Source organism: Micropterus dolomieu, linkage group LG11 (assembly GCF_021292245.1).
Source record: "Micropterus dolomieu isolate WLL.071019.BEF.003 ecotype Adirondacks linkage group LG11, ASM2129224v1, whole genome shotgun sequence".
Taxonomy (NCBI): domain Eukaryota; kingdom Metazoa; phylum Chordata; class Actinopteri; order Centrarchiformes; family Centrarchidae; genus Micropterus; species Micropterus dolomieu.
In genome coordinates, this window is record NC_060160.1 from 29,233,355 (window position 1) to 29,249,156 (window position 15,802).

At 40.7% G+C, this 15,802-nt stretch overlaps 1 protein-coding gene across 1 annotated transcript in view; it reads right to left on the reverse strand.

Annotated features, from left to right (window-relative positions):
- syne3 (spectrin repeat containing, nuclear envelope family member 3) overlaps positions 1-15,802 on the reverse strand; it is a 65,854-nt gene that overhangs the window by 36,012 nt on the left and 14,040 nt on the right. The window contains exons 7-8 of the mRNA XM_046062636.1: positions 10,017-10,153; positions 5,528-5,702 (exon numbers count right to left, since the gene is read on the reverse strand). Coding sequence (XP_045918592.1) covers positions 5,528-5,702; positions 10,017-10,153 — 312 coding nt within the window. The remainder of the gene's footprint in view (positions 1-5,527; positions 5,703-10,016; positions 10,154-15,802) is intronic.

The following is a 15,802-nucleotide window of genomic DNA, read 5'->3' on the forward strand; positions in this document are numbered from 1 at the left end:
ACAACAGATCTCAAACAGACTGCAAGATGGTTACAACATTTTCGCTAAGTACTCAACAGCGCAGTGCCAGATTAATTTGCTAACCTTCCACCAGCAGAGGCTGTCCTTGAAACACAGAACATGAACATTGGATTTTTCCACCCACACCGAATAGACCTAGGCAGCTGTTAATATACCTAGGCAGTAGGGGTGGGGGAAAAAAATCTATTCTCAGATGCATCGCGATGCGGACGTGGGAGATTCTGAATCGATTAACAAATGTCAATCTCCGTTACTGGTCTCAGACCTGTGTTCCCCCTGTACACTGTGGGCACATAAGGCAAGCAAGTATTTTAAACATATCATATTTTCCAACTCAAAGCTGTATAAAGTTGAACGCTTATTGATTTCAAGCATATCAGGTGATGTGTATTTGTGTAATGAGGGAGGGTGTGGCCTAAGGAGATCAACACCCAATATCAAGGTGTGCATAATTATTAGGCAGCTTCTTTTAAGAGATTTAACTGAAAAGTCAAAAACTGTCAAATTCCTTTCAGACAGAACTCATGAAATAAATAAACGTTTGAGGTGTGATGACCGGACAATCAAACATTTTTTTGCTAATAGTCAACTGGGGCGCAAAAAGCTCATGGAGAAGATGTAACAATTCACCTTACACCAAAACAGCAAGAGAAAAGTACATTATGCAAAAGTAATGTGCGGATCTGATACCTGCTGAGGTCATTACAGCCAGCGGCCTGCTTACTTTGGTTAAAGAAACCCTAAATAAACCAGATAAACACTCAAACTGCAACTATACACTTGATAAAAATGTACATTAACGAAAAAAAAGTCCACATGATGGGTTTAACAACGTGTATTAGAAATAAATCAGAATTATACCACATCGGGCAGCACACATGGGTATTCGTTGCTGGAGGCTCGGCTGCGCTCCGACACATCAAAGAAACATAGCAAACGTTGTCATCGTTTTCCCACACACATTTACCCTTCAAAACCCCAATGTCCAAGCAGATCAACACGTTCAATCAAATAACTTAAATTGTCTGGATTCAAATAGATGTCCTCCTCAGTAAGAAAAAAACAAAAAGACACCAGGTTAAGCATAGTGAGACGTCACAGTCAGTAATATTCCACAGTTTAATTATGCAACCTCCCCACAGTCTGTTTAGCCTATGGGATGATGAGTAGTCCCAAATATATCCACTAAAAAGCGTTATTCTTTGGTTGAGTTCGTCTGGCAATCCTGTAACACAGATCCCACTAAACTCCGACCGCTTCAGCTGTTGCACTCCAGAGTTCCCCCTAACGTCAATTCCCGCCCTCCTTTGTAAAACATATCCAGCGGCAAAATAATATTACAAAAGTATAACAATCCGTGATTACACCGCAGGCCCCTCATATAACAGCTTCTTTTTTACATATGAAGGAAAAAAACTATACACACAGAGCATGTTCAACATCCCATTAAAAGCTGTACATGAAGGCAGAGTAGGTGACTATGAAAAAGAAAAGGCGCAAATTAACTGCAAAAGACTTGAGTAGAATTAAACGTGAAGCTACCAGAACCCCGATATCCTCCAAGGGTCTATGGCTGGATCACTTATGGAAACAGGCCACAAATTTGAGGTGGAGGAGGCGTACTGGTATGGGCTGCTATCATTAAGGATGAGATAGTTGGACCTTTTCAGGTTGAAGATGGACTGAAACTCAACTCCCAGACTTCCTGCCACTTTCTGGAAGATCCTTTCTTCTGCAGTGGTACAGGAAGAAGTCCTTAGTATTCAAGAAGGCCATGATCTTTATGCAGGACAGTGCTCCATCACATGCAGTACTCCACTGCTTGGCTAGCCAGCAAGGGCCTCAAAGATGCCCGAAGAATGACCTGGCCCCCAACCTCACCTGACTTGAATCCTATATACTACTTGTGGGCCCTTCTCAAACTTGAGATTTACAGTGAGGGAAGAAAATACCACCATTTGAACAGCATTTGGGGAAAGCTGATTGTGAACAGATCAAGAAACTGATATATTTTGTAGTTAATTTGCGCCCTTTCTTCTCCATGAGCTTTTTACTCCCCAATTGACTATTAGCAACAAAATGTTTGATTGTCTGGTGGTCTCACCTCAAAAATTAAGCTTTTTCTAGAGTTTTGCATCTATCTGAAAGGCATTTTACAATTTTTGACTATGTACAGTGTAGGGAACAGTGCGTCCCTCAATAAAAGTCTGTCTGTTGTTTCCCCAACTGCTGGAAAGCATGTTTTTTGGCTATTTAGAACATTAGTTAAATAAGTAACAAAATAATATTAGCTGCAAATAAGTAACAAAATAATATTAGCTGCAAAGAAAGGACGGTGGTGACCATTGTTGTGAACAAACCAGTGTGGATTTGTGCATTTTATATCAAATAAATTTGGAAGACTCCAAATTTCTTCTCTCTCCCTGGGAGAAAGCGGAGGGGCTGAGATATCAACCCTCAACAGACAGCTGAAGTGACCAAAGGAGGGCTTGAAAGGTTTGCTTTCCCTAAGTGCTGTTTCTGGGCAGTTCGATCGTACAACTGGCCACCTTTGGCACCTGACTGTTAAAATGACAAAGAAACACTAACCTGAAGTTAGCTTTCTCCTGAACAGCCCATCAGAACTCTTTTTAAGAGAGTTACCATGTTGTTGTTGATATTTGTTGATGAAAAGAATCTAAATAGGTTAATTTTGCAGTGTTTTATCCCTGACCTTTATTCATTTTATGTTGTAACCAATGAAACACTTTCTGACACTTCCTTTAGAAATGATAAGATAAAGAAATGTCATCTTATACTACTCGATTAATTTTTCTGCTCGAATTTAATGTTAAATCACTAAATTCCCCAGCTCCGGAGCAAAGGGTTGTTCAAAGAATAATCAAAGTTGAATATCTACTCCTCATGGAACCAGAGCTCCCCCAACTGGACAAAATAAGTATTACATGCCATCGTTCTGAAATGCCGTTTAATGTATAAATGTCACTCTGTATTTACCTGTTCATAATCTGATGCCATTCGTGTAGCTTGCTTACATTCTGTACTGAGCCTTGGGGCCCCCCTGTGGAGAGGCAGTGGGAGGAGGATAATTGTCCTTGCCACAAAACATTGTAGGAACACCCCGAGAGGTAGGATTCAAACCACAGGAGTGCTTTACTCGAGATGCCCATTGCTGAGAGAGCGGATAGCAGGATCCTGTGATTGACTGTGTCAAAGGCAGCTGATAGGTCAAGCAGGATAAGAACCGAGGATTGGGCTGCAGCTTTAGCTGACCTTAGGGCTTCTGTTACAGACAGAAGAGCCGTTTCAGTAGAGTGGGCACTCTTAAAACCAGACTGATATGGATCTAGGAGGTCATTCCCTGAGAGGAATTCTGAGACCTGTTGAAGACTGCTCGTTCGATAGCTATGGATAAAAACGGTAGAAGTGAAGCCCTCCCTCGATCCTACAACTTGAGTAGGGTTGAGGGAGGGCTTTTAGAGCAAGGGTGTAACCTGTGGCCCTTTTGAAAGCATACGGGGATGTTCCCGAAGCCAGAGAAGTATTTATCGCATGAGTGATTGCCGGGACCACGGTAGGAGCTTGGAGGAGATTCGTAGGAATCGGGTCCATTTGGTAGCCCTTAAGGGCCGCAGGGTCTTTGGTTTGTCGCCATTTTCTTTCAGTGGCTCTGAGATCTGTACGGATCCCACAGATGGTATCAGTTAGCCATGGGTGGGACTGGTTCTGGTGAGCAGGGTTGGTGGATAGAGGACACAGGCTATTCCAGGCATGAGCACAGAGACTGTGCGGCATCATTGACCTCGAGTGGGGAAAATATGTTGAGGAGAGGTAGAGCGGAGGATACCAGAGAGGCAAAGTGAGTGGGAGACAGGTTACGGAGGTTGCGGCAGTGTGAGACATAAGGTGCTGCAACAACGGGCTGTTCCTGTAGGCATGCAGGTATATAGAGATAATGGTCTGACACATGTAGAGGTGGCACAGTTTCGGATAAGAACGAGGTCAAGCAGAGACTGAATCAGAGACAGGAAGTCTGCTGGGTTTGATTTGAGGACAAGTAGGGGACAGTCATGCTCTGGGATTGAAGACAGCAGTGTGTCTAGCTTGTCCACAAAGTTTCACACTGATTCGGGGGTAGCAGCTGTGTGATTTCCCAGTCCTCCCAGACGGTCGGGGGGTGTGGGTGAAAGTAATTGGTGGACAGCGCAGCGGGGGTAGCAGAGTTTTCTGGTTTGATCCAGGTCTCAGTGAGCGCCAGTAGCCCGAGAGATCATGTGTTAGCATAAGCAGTGATGAAGTCAGCTTTGTTAACTGCAGACTTGCAGTTCCATGACCCAACAGACAAGTCAACAGAAGTGGGTGGTGTCTTATTTCTGTGCCTAATGGCATGATACCTCTAGCGTGCACCAGAGACAACAGGAATAGTATAGTAGCACATGGCCTGAGTTTAGTTGTAGCCGGCAGCTTTAAGTGAGTAGGTGTGCTTAGGAAAAGCTTCTCTTGTAGGCGGCCTTGCTCGGTGGACTCGCGCAGGTAGACTCGCTGGTCTTTACCCACGTAGGTTTTCACACAAAGAGCCGACGCTTACGCTGATGCTTCAGTGGTAGGTTTCACTGAAGTAGTATGAGTTTAATTGCATACAGGTGTTGTGCATTAAGACTGGCTGCCCCCAGCTGAGATCGCCCTCTGGATTACCAAGACAAAAGGTTGGTTTCAGTGGGCGGGACACACCCAGATGTTTGAGCTCGCTGAGCCGGCCTTCTTCTAGTAGAATGCTTAGTATTCATCATCACAGATATGGAATTTTAGCAGGAATTCAAAGGCTAAACTACTGTTAAATGAATCTGTTAATCATGAACTGTCAAGGAAGTGAATTATACAAGATTATTTGAAAACACAAATGCATGGCAGCATGTGAGCGCAGAGATTTTCTCCTATTAATCAGTCAGAAGCAGTTTAAACAGAGGTGTGTTGTGTATTTTGTGTATTAAAAATTGAGTGAAACGTAGTGACCACCTGTTATATTACTGTATATGCCTCTTTTCATCATCACTACTTATATGTATAAGTCCAGTTGTGCTTTAAGTGAGAATGCTAATTATTATTATCCTATGCCATTATTAACTCATCCATTCCAGGGTTGTGTGGAGATGTTTATTTGTGATTTACCATCAGAAAATAGCTTTTAATTTCTTTGATTGTTCTCGTTAATGCTGCACCTTCTCTTCATTCAATGGCTTAAATCTATCGTTACATTTGGCTTTTTAGCTGCTAAATGCTCCACTACGTTCACCAGCTAGTCGCTATCTGTGCTTGTCTGCTGTTTGCTGCTGAGCAGGTTGCGTACAGTGGCTTTTTAAAAAGATTGTTTGCTGAAACAACTGCCTGCTAAGGCCAAAAACGATGCTATGAGAGCAGTGAGAGTGGACTGAACAGTGACATTGTTTAATACATTGTTATCACACAAATATAAATTATAGCTGCTTTAAGGAAATGTGTGTTTTACCTCTATGTTCTGCACCAACATGGCGATGTGGGAGAAGTCAGTAACCTCAGCAGAAGCTTCCAGAACCTCACTGACCATTTGGCTCCACTGGGTGTAGACCAGCAGTGGGTCCTGGAGAATGTTTCTCAGCCCTGACTCTGACTCTGAACAAAGCCTCGTCACTCTGCACTTCACACTGCAACATGAGCACACAAGATATTTTAAGAGACCATTTGAAGAGACCTTTTGTAAAGGACATTTACAAGAGAATTACAAAACTGACCAACAAAGCTGTAATTGTTTTGTACAAATATGTAACAATATGTGCAAAACATATTGTATTCCATCACTTTCTGGTGTTTCTGGCTCTGGAGCTGTGGAGTCTGGATTTGTGGTTGTGAGTCACCTGCTGCCACCCTCTGCTACAATTATTATTACTAGCCCTAGTGTTATTATTATCACACTATTACACACTTTTTCTCTGACCACTAAGGCTCTAATTTTGTCCTCAGCACACCCATATTTACTTTATATGATACTATACTTTGTATACTTTTTTTTTTCCTTTCTGTGGGGAAAAATGATGAAGACTTAACATGGAAGTAAACAATTAGGGGTTTGAAAATCAGCTTTGCAAATGTTTTATGAGAAGGGAAAAGCATGTGTTTTGGTGAGAAACATTAAATGTAATGTGAACTTTATTTACAAGAAAAGCTTACAGAGTACCTTGAACAAAAAGTAAGGCAACATAACAATTACTTATAAAAACGTTCTTGGCAGTATAAAGTGATTTCATGCTTGGTCACTTACCAATTGCCCCCTGACAAAAAAAGCACTTGTCACAGACAACGTCAAGGACGGTCCGAGTGCGACTTCACAGTTTGTTATAGGAATTCAAATATTAAAGTTCCCTCCCATCAAAAACATGTTTTGGTTATTGTTCATCACTGTGATGTTTGAGCTTCACTGTGCAGAATGATGGATGTGCAGTTTGTTTTCACATTCATCTGCTCACCTTAAATCTCAGCTTAACACCTTGACGCACCAGCAGGATTTAACTAGGGCATAACTAGTTTGGAAATCAATCACGGTCCAATATGCAACTTACAAAAGTTTGACAAGTAAAGTGGATTGTAATTGCATCTTGCATCAGGTTAAACTTTTAGTTTGGCCAATTCTGTATGACCAAATAAAACAAATTAATTCATCAGCCTCATCTGTACTTTGTGTTTAAAGCTTATTAGCAAACGTTAGCCTGCTACCATGCTATACTAAGATGGTGAACATTCCCTGCTCTACATCAGCATGCTAACCAATGTTAGACTTAGCTCAGAGTCGTTAATGTGGCTGTAGATATATAGACTTGTTCTTGAATTTCTTGAAGAAAATCAAAAGGAATTCATTCTTATATTTGTTCTGATGGTAGATAAACATGTTTTCACCTTCTGGTAACCATGAATAATACATGTCCAATAGTAGAATCAGAATCAGCTTTAATGTCCAGGTATGTGTACACACAGAGGAATTTGCCTCCGGTCTTACACACAGACTACAGCATAAAGTACACACATACACACACCAACAAAAACAACATTTGTAGACAGCAAGAAAATAGTGTAATGGAGCACAGTGCAAAGCATGCTGGAAGAAATATGTTTGTGCAGGTGTTATTATGTACATGAGGTAGGTGGATATTATATATACACACAGTAATAAATTCAATATGAACAGCTGCTGAGTTACAAAAATGACAAATAAATAATAATAAACAGTATAGTATACAGACTTTTGGACAGACATTTATATCTAAGATACAACTTTAAGCAGCTACAATGGAGTATGATTAAATTGAGAGCACAAATATTAGAGCTCTGTGGCTTTAACAATGCAAGACTTATTTTATGGTTCCATAGATTCCAAATAATGTCAGTCATTTTATTAGGTTAATAGGTTTTCAATAATGAATGGTGTCATATCCTCTTTGCTCATGTGTCAGCGTTGTGGTTGTCTGCCGTAAATTTACTCTTAATCCATTGTCAAGACACATTTTTACAATACACCTTTTAGATCATGGTCATTTTTAACTATATATTTTAACCGGATAAAGGATCTTCAGATGTCTTAAGTTTTGAGAGAAATAAGCTGAGCAACATTAGCGGCAGCTATTGCTCGGTCAGCGCAGAACAGCAGCAGAAAAACACTGAATTTTAACATCAAACTGCTTAATTCAGTGTTTTAACCGGTTATAATAACATGCTAACCATGTAGCAACATCTTCATGCTGCACAGCCACCTAACAGGATGAAGCTCAGCTAAAAGCTCATGCTAACCACTTTTACCAAAAATAAACAAGTCAAACCCAAAGCAATTGACTTAGCATGTAGCAAAAAGCATTCTGTGTCTGAACACGGAGCAAGCTTGCAGTCACAGTACTCCCGGTATCTCTCATTTCATGCTATCCACACAAACAAACTATGTCTTGCCGTCTTTGTCATCAAAAGTTGTGTCTGGTTGAATAAAACCACTAGTAATTTCTACTCCAATGCCTCTGGGCCATTTTGGAACCATTTGAGTTGACCTGTTTTCATTTGATTTACAGTTATTATTCTGCGTTTACAGATGGCTCCTCGACATGGAAATGGACCAGAAGTGATGTCAGAACAAAGGCAGCCTCTCTCCCAATGGATAATTAGCTTTGGACAACCAAGAGAGATAGAACTAGATACAGAAATATTTATAGCCAGCCAGCCATCCCTCACTGCAGACAGGAACTGCTTCGAGACATCCTTCACCCAAAGCTGCAGAGGCAGATAGCTGCCTACCATGACTCATGGTTCTGCTCAAGGTTTCTCTACCTCCTAAAAGGAAGTGTTTCCTTGTTTGTGTGCTTGCTCGTCATGGGAACTGTTGGGTCTCTGTTAATACTATTACAAAGAGTACGTGCTCTATATGAAAAGTGCAAAGAGATGACTTTTATGAATTGGTGCTATAGAAATAAGACTGAATTGAATGGCACAACTAGCACTTGTAAATAGTTTTTGATGTGTGTTGGTTAGAATGTTATTTTTGTCCCCTGATTGCCAAGACTGGAACTTTCATTATTATTCTCTGTGTGATCTGAATTAAATTCTGAGATTACATTTTTCTTTTGTCTTTATGGTCATATAGCTATTTCTACATTCATGCAGCATACATATTCTGATTTCCTAGGTTGTCCTGAAAGAAAAGAAAGATGTATATAACTTGATTGTGCATTACAGGATTACAGTTATACAATATGTTTTGATGTTTCACATATTTCATACATTATTGGTTTTATTCAACTTTTAAAGCCAGCAATCCAGTTTAGTATAAGCCTTCAACAGCCAACGATCTTCAGAAATTGCTTCTTTGATTTATGTCTTTTTATATTGCCTTGTGTTTCTTTACCATCTTGTATTCATACTTATTTGTAGGATGGTAGATTTATTTTGTCACAATACAACAAGTTGTAGAGTGAAACTCAGTTTATAACTCCCTTCTGCTACATAGCAGACAAGACACATTAAAATAGAAGCAATTGTAAAAATGGTAGACAGAAATAAACTATCATCAGTGGAGCAGTGCTGATGATGAATTTGATTTAGAGTTTTAAAATCTGATAGCTTGGGGGGGAAAGCTGCTCTGCAGTCTGGTGGTGCGGCAGCAGAAACTTCTATATCTCTTCCCAGAATGCAGCAGTGTGAACAGGCTGTGGCTGGGTGGGTACTGTCCTTTAGTATCCTTTGGGCTCTGTAGGCACCTCACCTCACCGATATCACTGATGCTCAGGAGATGGGTACCAATGATCTTCTGAGCAGTTTTAATCACCTGCTGCAGAGCCCTCCGGTGCTGGGCCGTGCACATCCCATGCCAGTTTGTGATATTTCCAGTCAGGATGCCTTTTATTGCTCCTCTGTAAAAGCTGACAAGAACTTGGCACTGGAACTTGGCCTTATTAAGTTTCCCTAAGAAACACAGTTGTTTCTGAGCTTTCTTCACCAGCGTGGAGATGTGAGGTGACCATGTCAGGTTCTCTGTGATGCTGCTTCCCAGGAACCTGAAACTGTTCACCTGCTCCACCTCAGCTCCACTGATGTAGACAGGAGTGTGTGTCTTTATCTCGTTTTTTTCTTGAAATCAGTGATTTGCTGACATTGAGCAGTAGGTTGTTCTCTGTGCACCACTCTGCAAGATTATGATTTTCCTCCCGAAATGAAATCTCATTGTTTTTTGAAAATTCTGTCTTACTACTAAAGTACTTTGAATTGCGTTGTAGAAAGCATTAAACAAATACCTTTGCTTTTAATTTGTTTAAGCTATATACAGAGTCACACTTAATATTCTAAAGTTGGACTGATGGAGAATGTTTTGAGGCAACCATTTGGTACTGCAAGTAAGCTTTAACAATAATTATTTACAGGCATCATGTTGCCTACATGTGCCACACAAGGTTTTAAATTTTAAACAGTGTTTGATTCCTGTCACATACCTCTGATGTTCTTTGACAACAGCCAGGACCTCATCAGAAAGGTGGCGTGAGTCCTCCGAGAACCTGAAGAGCTCCTTGAGCTGAGCCTTGAGAAGTTCCACTTGGGACTCCTCCCCTGCCAGAGTATTCCTCACACCCTGCAAGACACAAATATGGAAGTAAGTTCAAGCCACAACAGCAGCAAACCAAAGGGTGTGATTTTTACCGCAGACACCGGAGACACACTCACTCAGTCACTGTCTATACTGCTTACTGCCATGTTCACATCATATTGTCAGCAGGCATACTAACATGTATCCTGTTTCTGCCGAATGACTGAAGCTAAGCAGGTGTGGGCTACTCGGATGCGAGACATCCTGGGAAAACTAAGTTGCTGTTGGTGTTACATCTGAGGCCAGTGGGGGTTAGTCTTGCATGATGTACGAAGCTTTGAACTATTCGTTACAAACCTAACAGGAGGTGTTCCTCTTCTTCCCATGATGCCTGCAGCATGATGCCTAGTTGTTCAGCTCCAGAAGAAAATCCCAGAATGCACAGTAAGAAGCTGTAATCCTTGCATGCATGCTGTGCTTCCACGCTGGAAGCTACATCAGTACACTTCCAATAGACCCTTTTCTCAGCCTTGCTGTGTCACATACAGAGTATTGAGTATTGTTATGTTGTTAACAGCACACACTCTGTAAAGGGGTAGTAAGTGATTCAGCAGAAGGATTGTACATATTTGAACTCTACTGCCAAACAAATACACCCCTCCCTTCAGTGCTCCCTCAGAGGCTGCGTTCCTTATATTTCAAATCTCGGAGTTGAAGACGCCTTTGCCCTTGCCTGCTCATTTAACTTTTTTCTCTGTTTCTACTCTTCAGACCTCTTCCTCTTTGGCTGTTTCTTGGCCATGTCTCCTGCACAGTACGTGGAGTCCAGCACGTTTGAATGTGCCGGTGTAGACAAGTCAATCTCCTACTGCTCCAACGCCGCCTGTTGATTGGCTGGAACAATATCGTGGGCAAGGTCCGCACCAATTTCTTTGTGTTTCATTTACAGACCAAGGGCTGTGTAGGATACACAGAGAACAGAGAGCTTTCAAACCATGAGGAAATATTTGCTAAATTTAACAAAAAGTATCTTGGATTACAATCATTTACTATCCCTTTAATGAAGATTAAATCTGATGATTAATGTGAGACAATAGACATTTGTGTGCTTGACATTATGGCAAGCTATAGCAAGAACAGCACAGGTTCAGCAAAGATGGCTCTATCCCATTTACATGTTCAGTCAGCCCGCATGCATAGCACCAAAGCCCTGGTAGTGGCTGATGTAATTAGACTGCAGCCATTACTAATGTCTTGAATAGATAACACAGCTGCACATAGTAAACAATGAGTGACCAACAGTGTTATAATTAGTATTATTGTGAGTGGCTGCTAACTGGCACGCATAAATGAAGCGTAGCAACAATTACTTTATCAGCTGCCGCTGTGATTACTCTGCTATCACACATCTGTGAAAAGAGTTCATCAAAAGCAGAGCTGTGAAAACCCCACACCAAATTTCATTATTGTTATTTAACTATTGATGCAGCTACATATGCACACCTTCATTTTTATTTTTCATGACGTTTTACATGACTTTCTAACTACCTCAGTATGTTGGAAATAAATTCAGTGTAGCTGTTTTTGGAGAAATCTGACAACAGTCCAACCAGTCCAACATTGTGTCTCAGCTCAGTGAGGGATCAGTATCAATCAACAACCCAGTCAGTGTCCAAAATCCAATTCACTGTACAGTACAATGACGCAATCCCTACTGAACTAGTGAGACACCCAAACCTGCTCAGAGTGTGTCAGAAGTAAAAAGCGTCAATATACAGGTAGTTATGTAAATGCTAATTTTTCATCCTTCCTTTTCACAAGAAGCAGGTTAGAGACAGTATTTCTTATGCAGGTATGTCAGAGAGGAACTCAAACTCTTGATTTGGCATATTATATACATGGTCCACATACTAAACAGGCAAACCCCGTCTAGATCTGGGCCAAAATATAGTTTAATCCAGAAAAAGAAATTGAGACACATGGCTATCATGTCACCTCGCCTGTTAAATTTCAGCCATTAGTAGCCACAGTCTGCTGAGGCTGAAACAGTGAAATGGTATATTCAAAACTACCCAATACAGAGAAAAGAGACTGACAGTGACACAGCAGGCTGAAGGGTCAGTGGACTATGGAAATATGCGTTCCCCCAAAGAAAGCACAAGTTGGTCATACAATGAAGATGTTCTTTCAGTTAGACATATCACTCACCTAATCCATCCTTTGTGCACCTGTGACACTGCTGACATTTTCTAAGTGGACCTCCAAGACTATTTAGTACCCTGATACATGGCATAACAAATGAAAGTACGCTATATTCCCAGCATTGGACACAGAAATGTCATATTTCCATTTACTGTTGAAGATGGCTTATTTCCAGATATTGACATGTGCTCTCATGAATTACTAAACACATACAACTCTATTGTCTTTAACGTTAGGACCATTAGTGAAGCATGTTCTATAATTCTTTGGCTTCTCTTTCCATTACCTTTCAATCCAAATTCTGAGCTAAATATTTCACCTACAGTGGTATATTTTGCAATATGGATATAGTTGTTTGCAATCCAATTCACTTCTTAAACTAAAAGTGAAAACACATTGTGTCACAGTGAGCTGACAGCCTGACTACATTCCAGCGGATGCCAGACAGTCCCCAGGTCATTTAGCATTCCAGTCACACCCAGCTCCACAGGTAGAGCTCTTCCACTGTAAGATTCTCTGTGAACACCTTCTGCCGACTCTCCCCTTTATCTGTCACATGCTGCAGACATATAAAGACATGACATCAAAACTGAATTCTACAGAGGCACAGCTTGTCATGTTTGTCTTTTTCTACTACACAAAGGGAAGGGAACACATCCACACAATCCAGCCAGTGGTGACGTGTCAGACAAAGAGGTAGATGAACCTGGTAATTGCCACAGTGTGAGGCACCCAGATAGAAATAATAACCTGATGGTGACACAGCTGCACCTCTCTGAGGCATTCAGTGTGTCTGCAAAGTGATATTAAAATAAAGTGATGGGATAAAGAATCCACTCAAGAGTCATTATGTCAGGGCAGGTAGATTTAATCACCTACCATTATTCAATTTCTGTACCACTGCTACTTCTACTGTCTGTATTATTGTGTTGCCCCCCTCTCTCTCACTCCCAACCGGCCGAGACAGATGGCCACCCATCCTGAGTCATGTTTTTGAGTTTGCTTGCCTGTGTTGCAAAGTACTTGCTCATAGTGGGATTTTTTGAGCAATAACATGACTTTCTGGATTGGCACTATATTAGCAACATCGAATTGAATATAACCTCTACAAGGGACTAGAGGAGGAATGATGTTTGTGTAAGGAGGAAAGGCATCACAAGCAGGCCAAAAAAAGACATACAAAATGAAGGTGTGCAACCACGGAGAAGAATGGATAATAGCAAGGAACAGAGAAGAGATGGAGGAGGACACAACGAGCGCAAATATTTTACTACGCTGGGAAGAAGTGGAGTGAAGTTGGCAATGCCCGAAGCAAAAAGGATTCTATCCCATGGCTGGATATCAAACCTAGATCCTTTTCTGCTACAGACTGAAATGTGTCCGTAGCACTGAGTATCAGAAAGTTCAAGCACTGACTTTGATATAAAGCATCTGACCAGATTTGTAATCTCATACTGTCATACTAAAGATTTAAAACATGGTTTTAGGGGCTTCATAGAAAGTTTTGGGTATAAATAAAGGGAAGGACACCATTGTAGGAACAACTAGAAACTACATTTCCTGCGGAAAGTGTAAAAGTATGCTGAAGCTGAATGAACTTGCAAAACGTTACAGGAAGAGCTTAATTCAAATGCTTGAACTAGCTGAAATGCACAAAACAACAAACTTGCAAAACATTGCAGAAAATGCAGAAGAAATCAAATGCCTGAAAAGTCTTGAAGCTCAATTGCATTGAACTGCTCAAGAAAACCTGATCAGAGTTGAAATACATTGTTTAAAAGCTGAACGGTGTTATAATGTCAGAAGTGGAAATATGTTGGTCAAAAGAAAATATGGAAGTAGTAAATAGATGAATCATAGCACACATGTCCTCAAAAAGTGGAACATGTTGATATCTGCAGTTGTGTAGTGAAATGGAGGCAGAAGCATTATAAATTGAGTTGAGAGAGAGGGAGACAGAACAAAAGAAAGACTGACAGAGAGAGAGAGACAGAAAGATAGAGAGGGAAATGAGAGACAGACCGACAACCAGAGACAGAAGACAGAGAGTCAGATAAAGACAGCCAGTCAGACATTGACAGACAGACAGGAGGCAGGCAGTCAGACAGGTAGACAGTGAAACAGAGAGAGTGCAGCCTTGCTCAGTATGTGCGTGTGAATTTGACTCATCAATCAAGTTGATGCGCTGGAGCAAGTGACAGGTGAAAAGTGATCATCCGCCGTAAAATGGATTGCCCTCTGGGGGAGCGCACGCAGCATGTTAAAGGTGTCCTATCTATACACAGCTGCTTTTATCTGGATCAAGCAGTTATAACGTGCAAATAAGCATCACTTTATGTCCGTGGTAGCAAAGGTATGTCTTTGTGAAACGTTAATGTTTCTTGTAAGGGAATAATACAACTGAAGTTTTGACAAAACATTGTTATAAGCAATATAATTTGCTTATAGTTGCCGATGAAATTTGTGTTTGGTTTAATAATATTTGTTTATTGTATTGTATATTGTTTATATTTGGAAAACAGACTGTAGTCTTTATTTAACATGATTCACAGCTGGGTTAGGCTATAAATAAAATACAGGAAGTGTCGCTCTTGCCATTGTCCTTATGACATTAATTTTGCTTGCTCTGTGCCAACCAATCCACCTTTTTACCAGTTGAAATATGTAATTTGCAGTATTGCACGTGCCAAAAAGACAGAATATAGCTTAATCAGTCCTTATTACCAATTGCAATCCATTTAAATGGCCAATGCAGTTTTGCACTTGCCAAAAATCTGATTCCACTCCCTACCTTGTGACTGAAAGGTTCTCAAAATGAATTGATTTCATTTATGAGCGTTATGAGTTGTGGCTAATTGTAGCTCACCCAGTCCTTTTAACCTGTTGAAATACATTTAAAGGGCCAATACAACAAGTAACAAGTAGTTTTCCACTTGCGAAAAAGTGATTTCAGCTTTGACCTTGTGACTTAAATAAGTCTGGTCAGTGTGGAACTACATATGGTTAAGTTGAATGGTGATCCAAATAAAATCTGACTGCTTTTGCAGCGTCTCTATGGGGGAGTCGCCGTATGAGCAATGTTGGTCCATTGTTTTGCCCTCTAGGTCACCGTGCATGTCACGTGACTGAAAAGTATGAATTGCCAACTTTAGAATGTTATAACAGAACAAGAATTAACACAAGTCATCAAGTCCCTTGGAAAAAAGGCTTGTGGTATTGATGGAATCCTCAACGAAATGATCAAATACTCAGCCAGCTGGTCCTGAGGCTCTCTGCAGTAACAAGTCCCCGACAGCCTCAGGACAGCAACACAAACTCAAGCAGACCAAACCAAATTATCAGCAAGCAGAAAGAAAAATATATTGAATACTGGAAAGAAACAACCAAAACACAAAGTAAATCACAATGTTATGTGACCCTTAAAAGAGAATTCACACTGGCAAATTACCTGAGCACAATAAAATGTCCTAAACTAAGAAAAATGTTGACAAC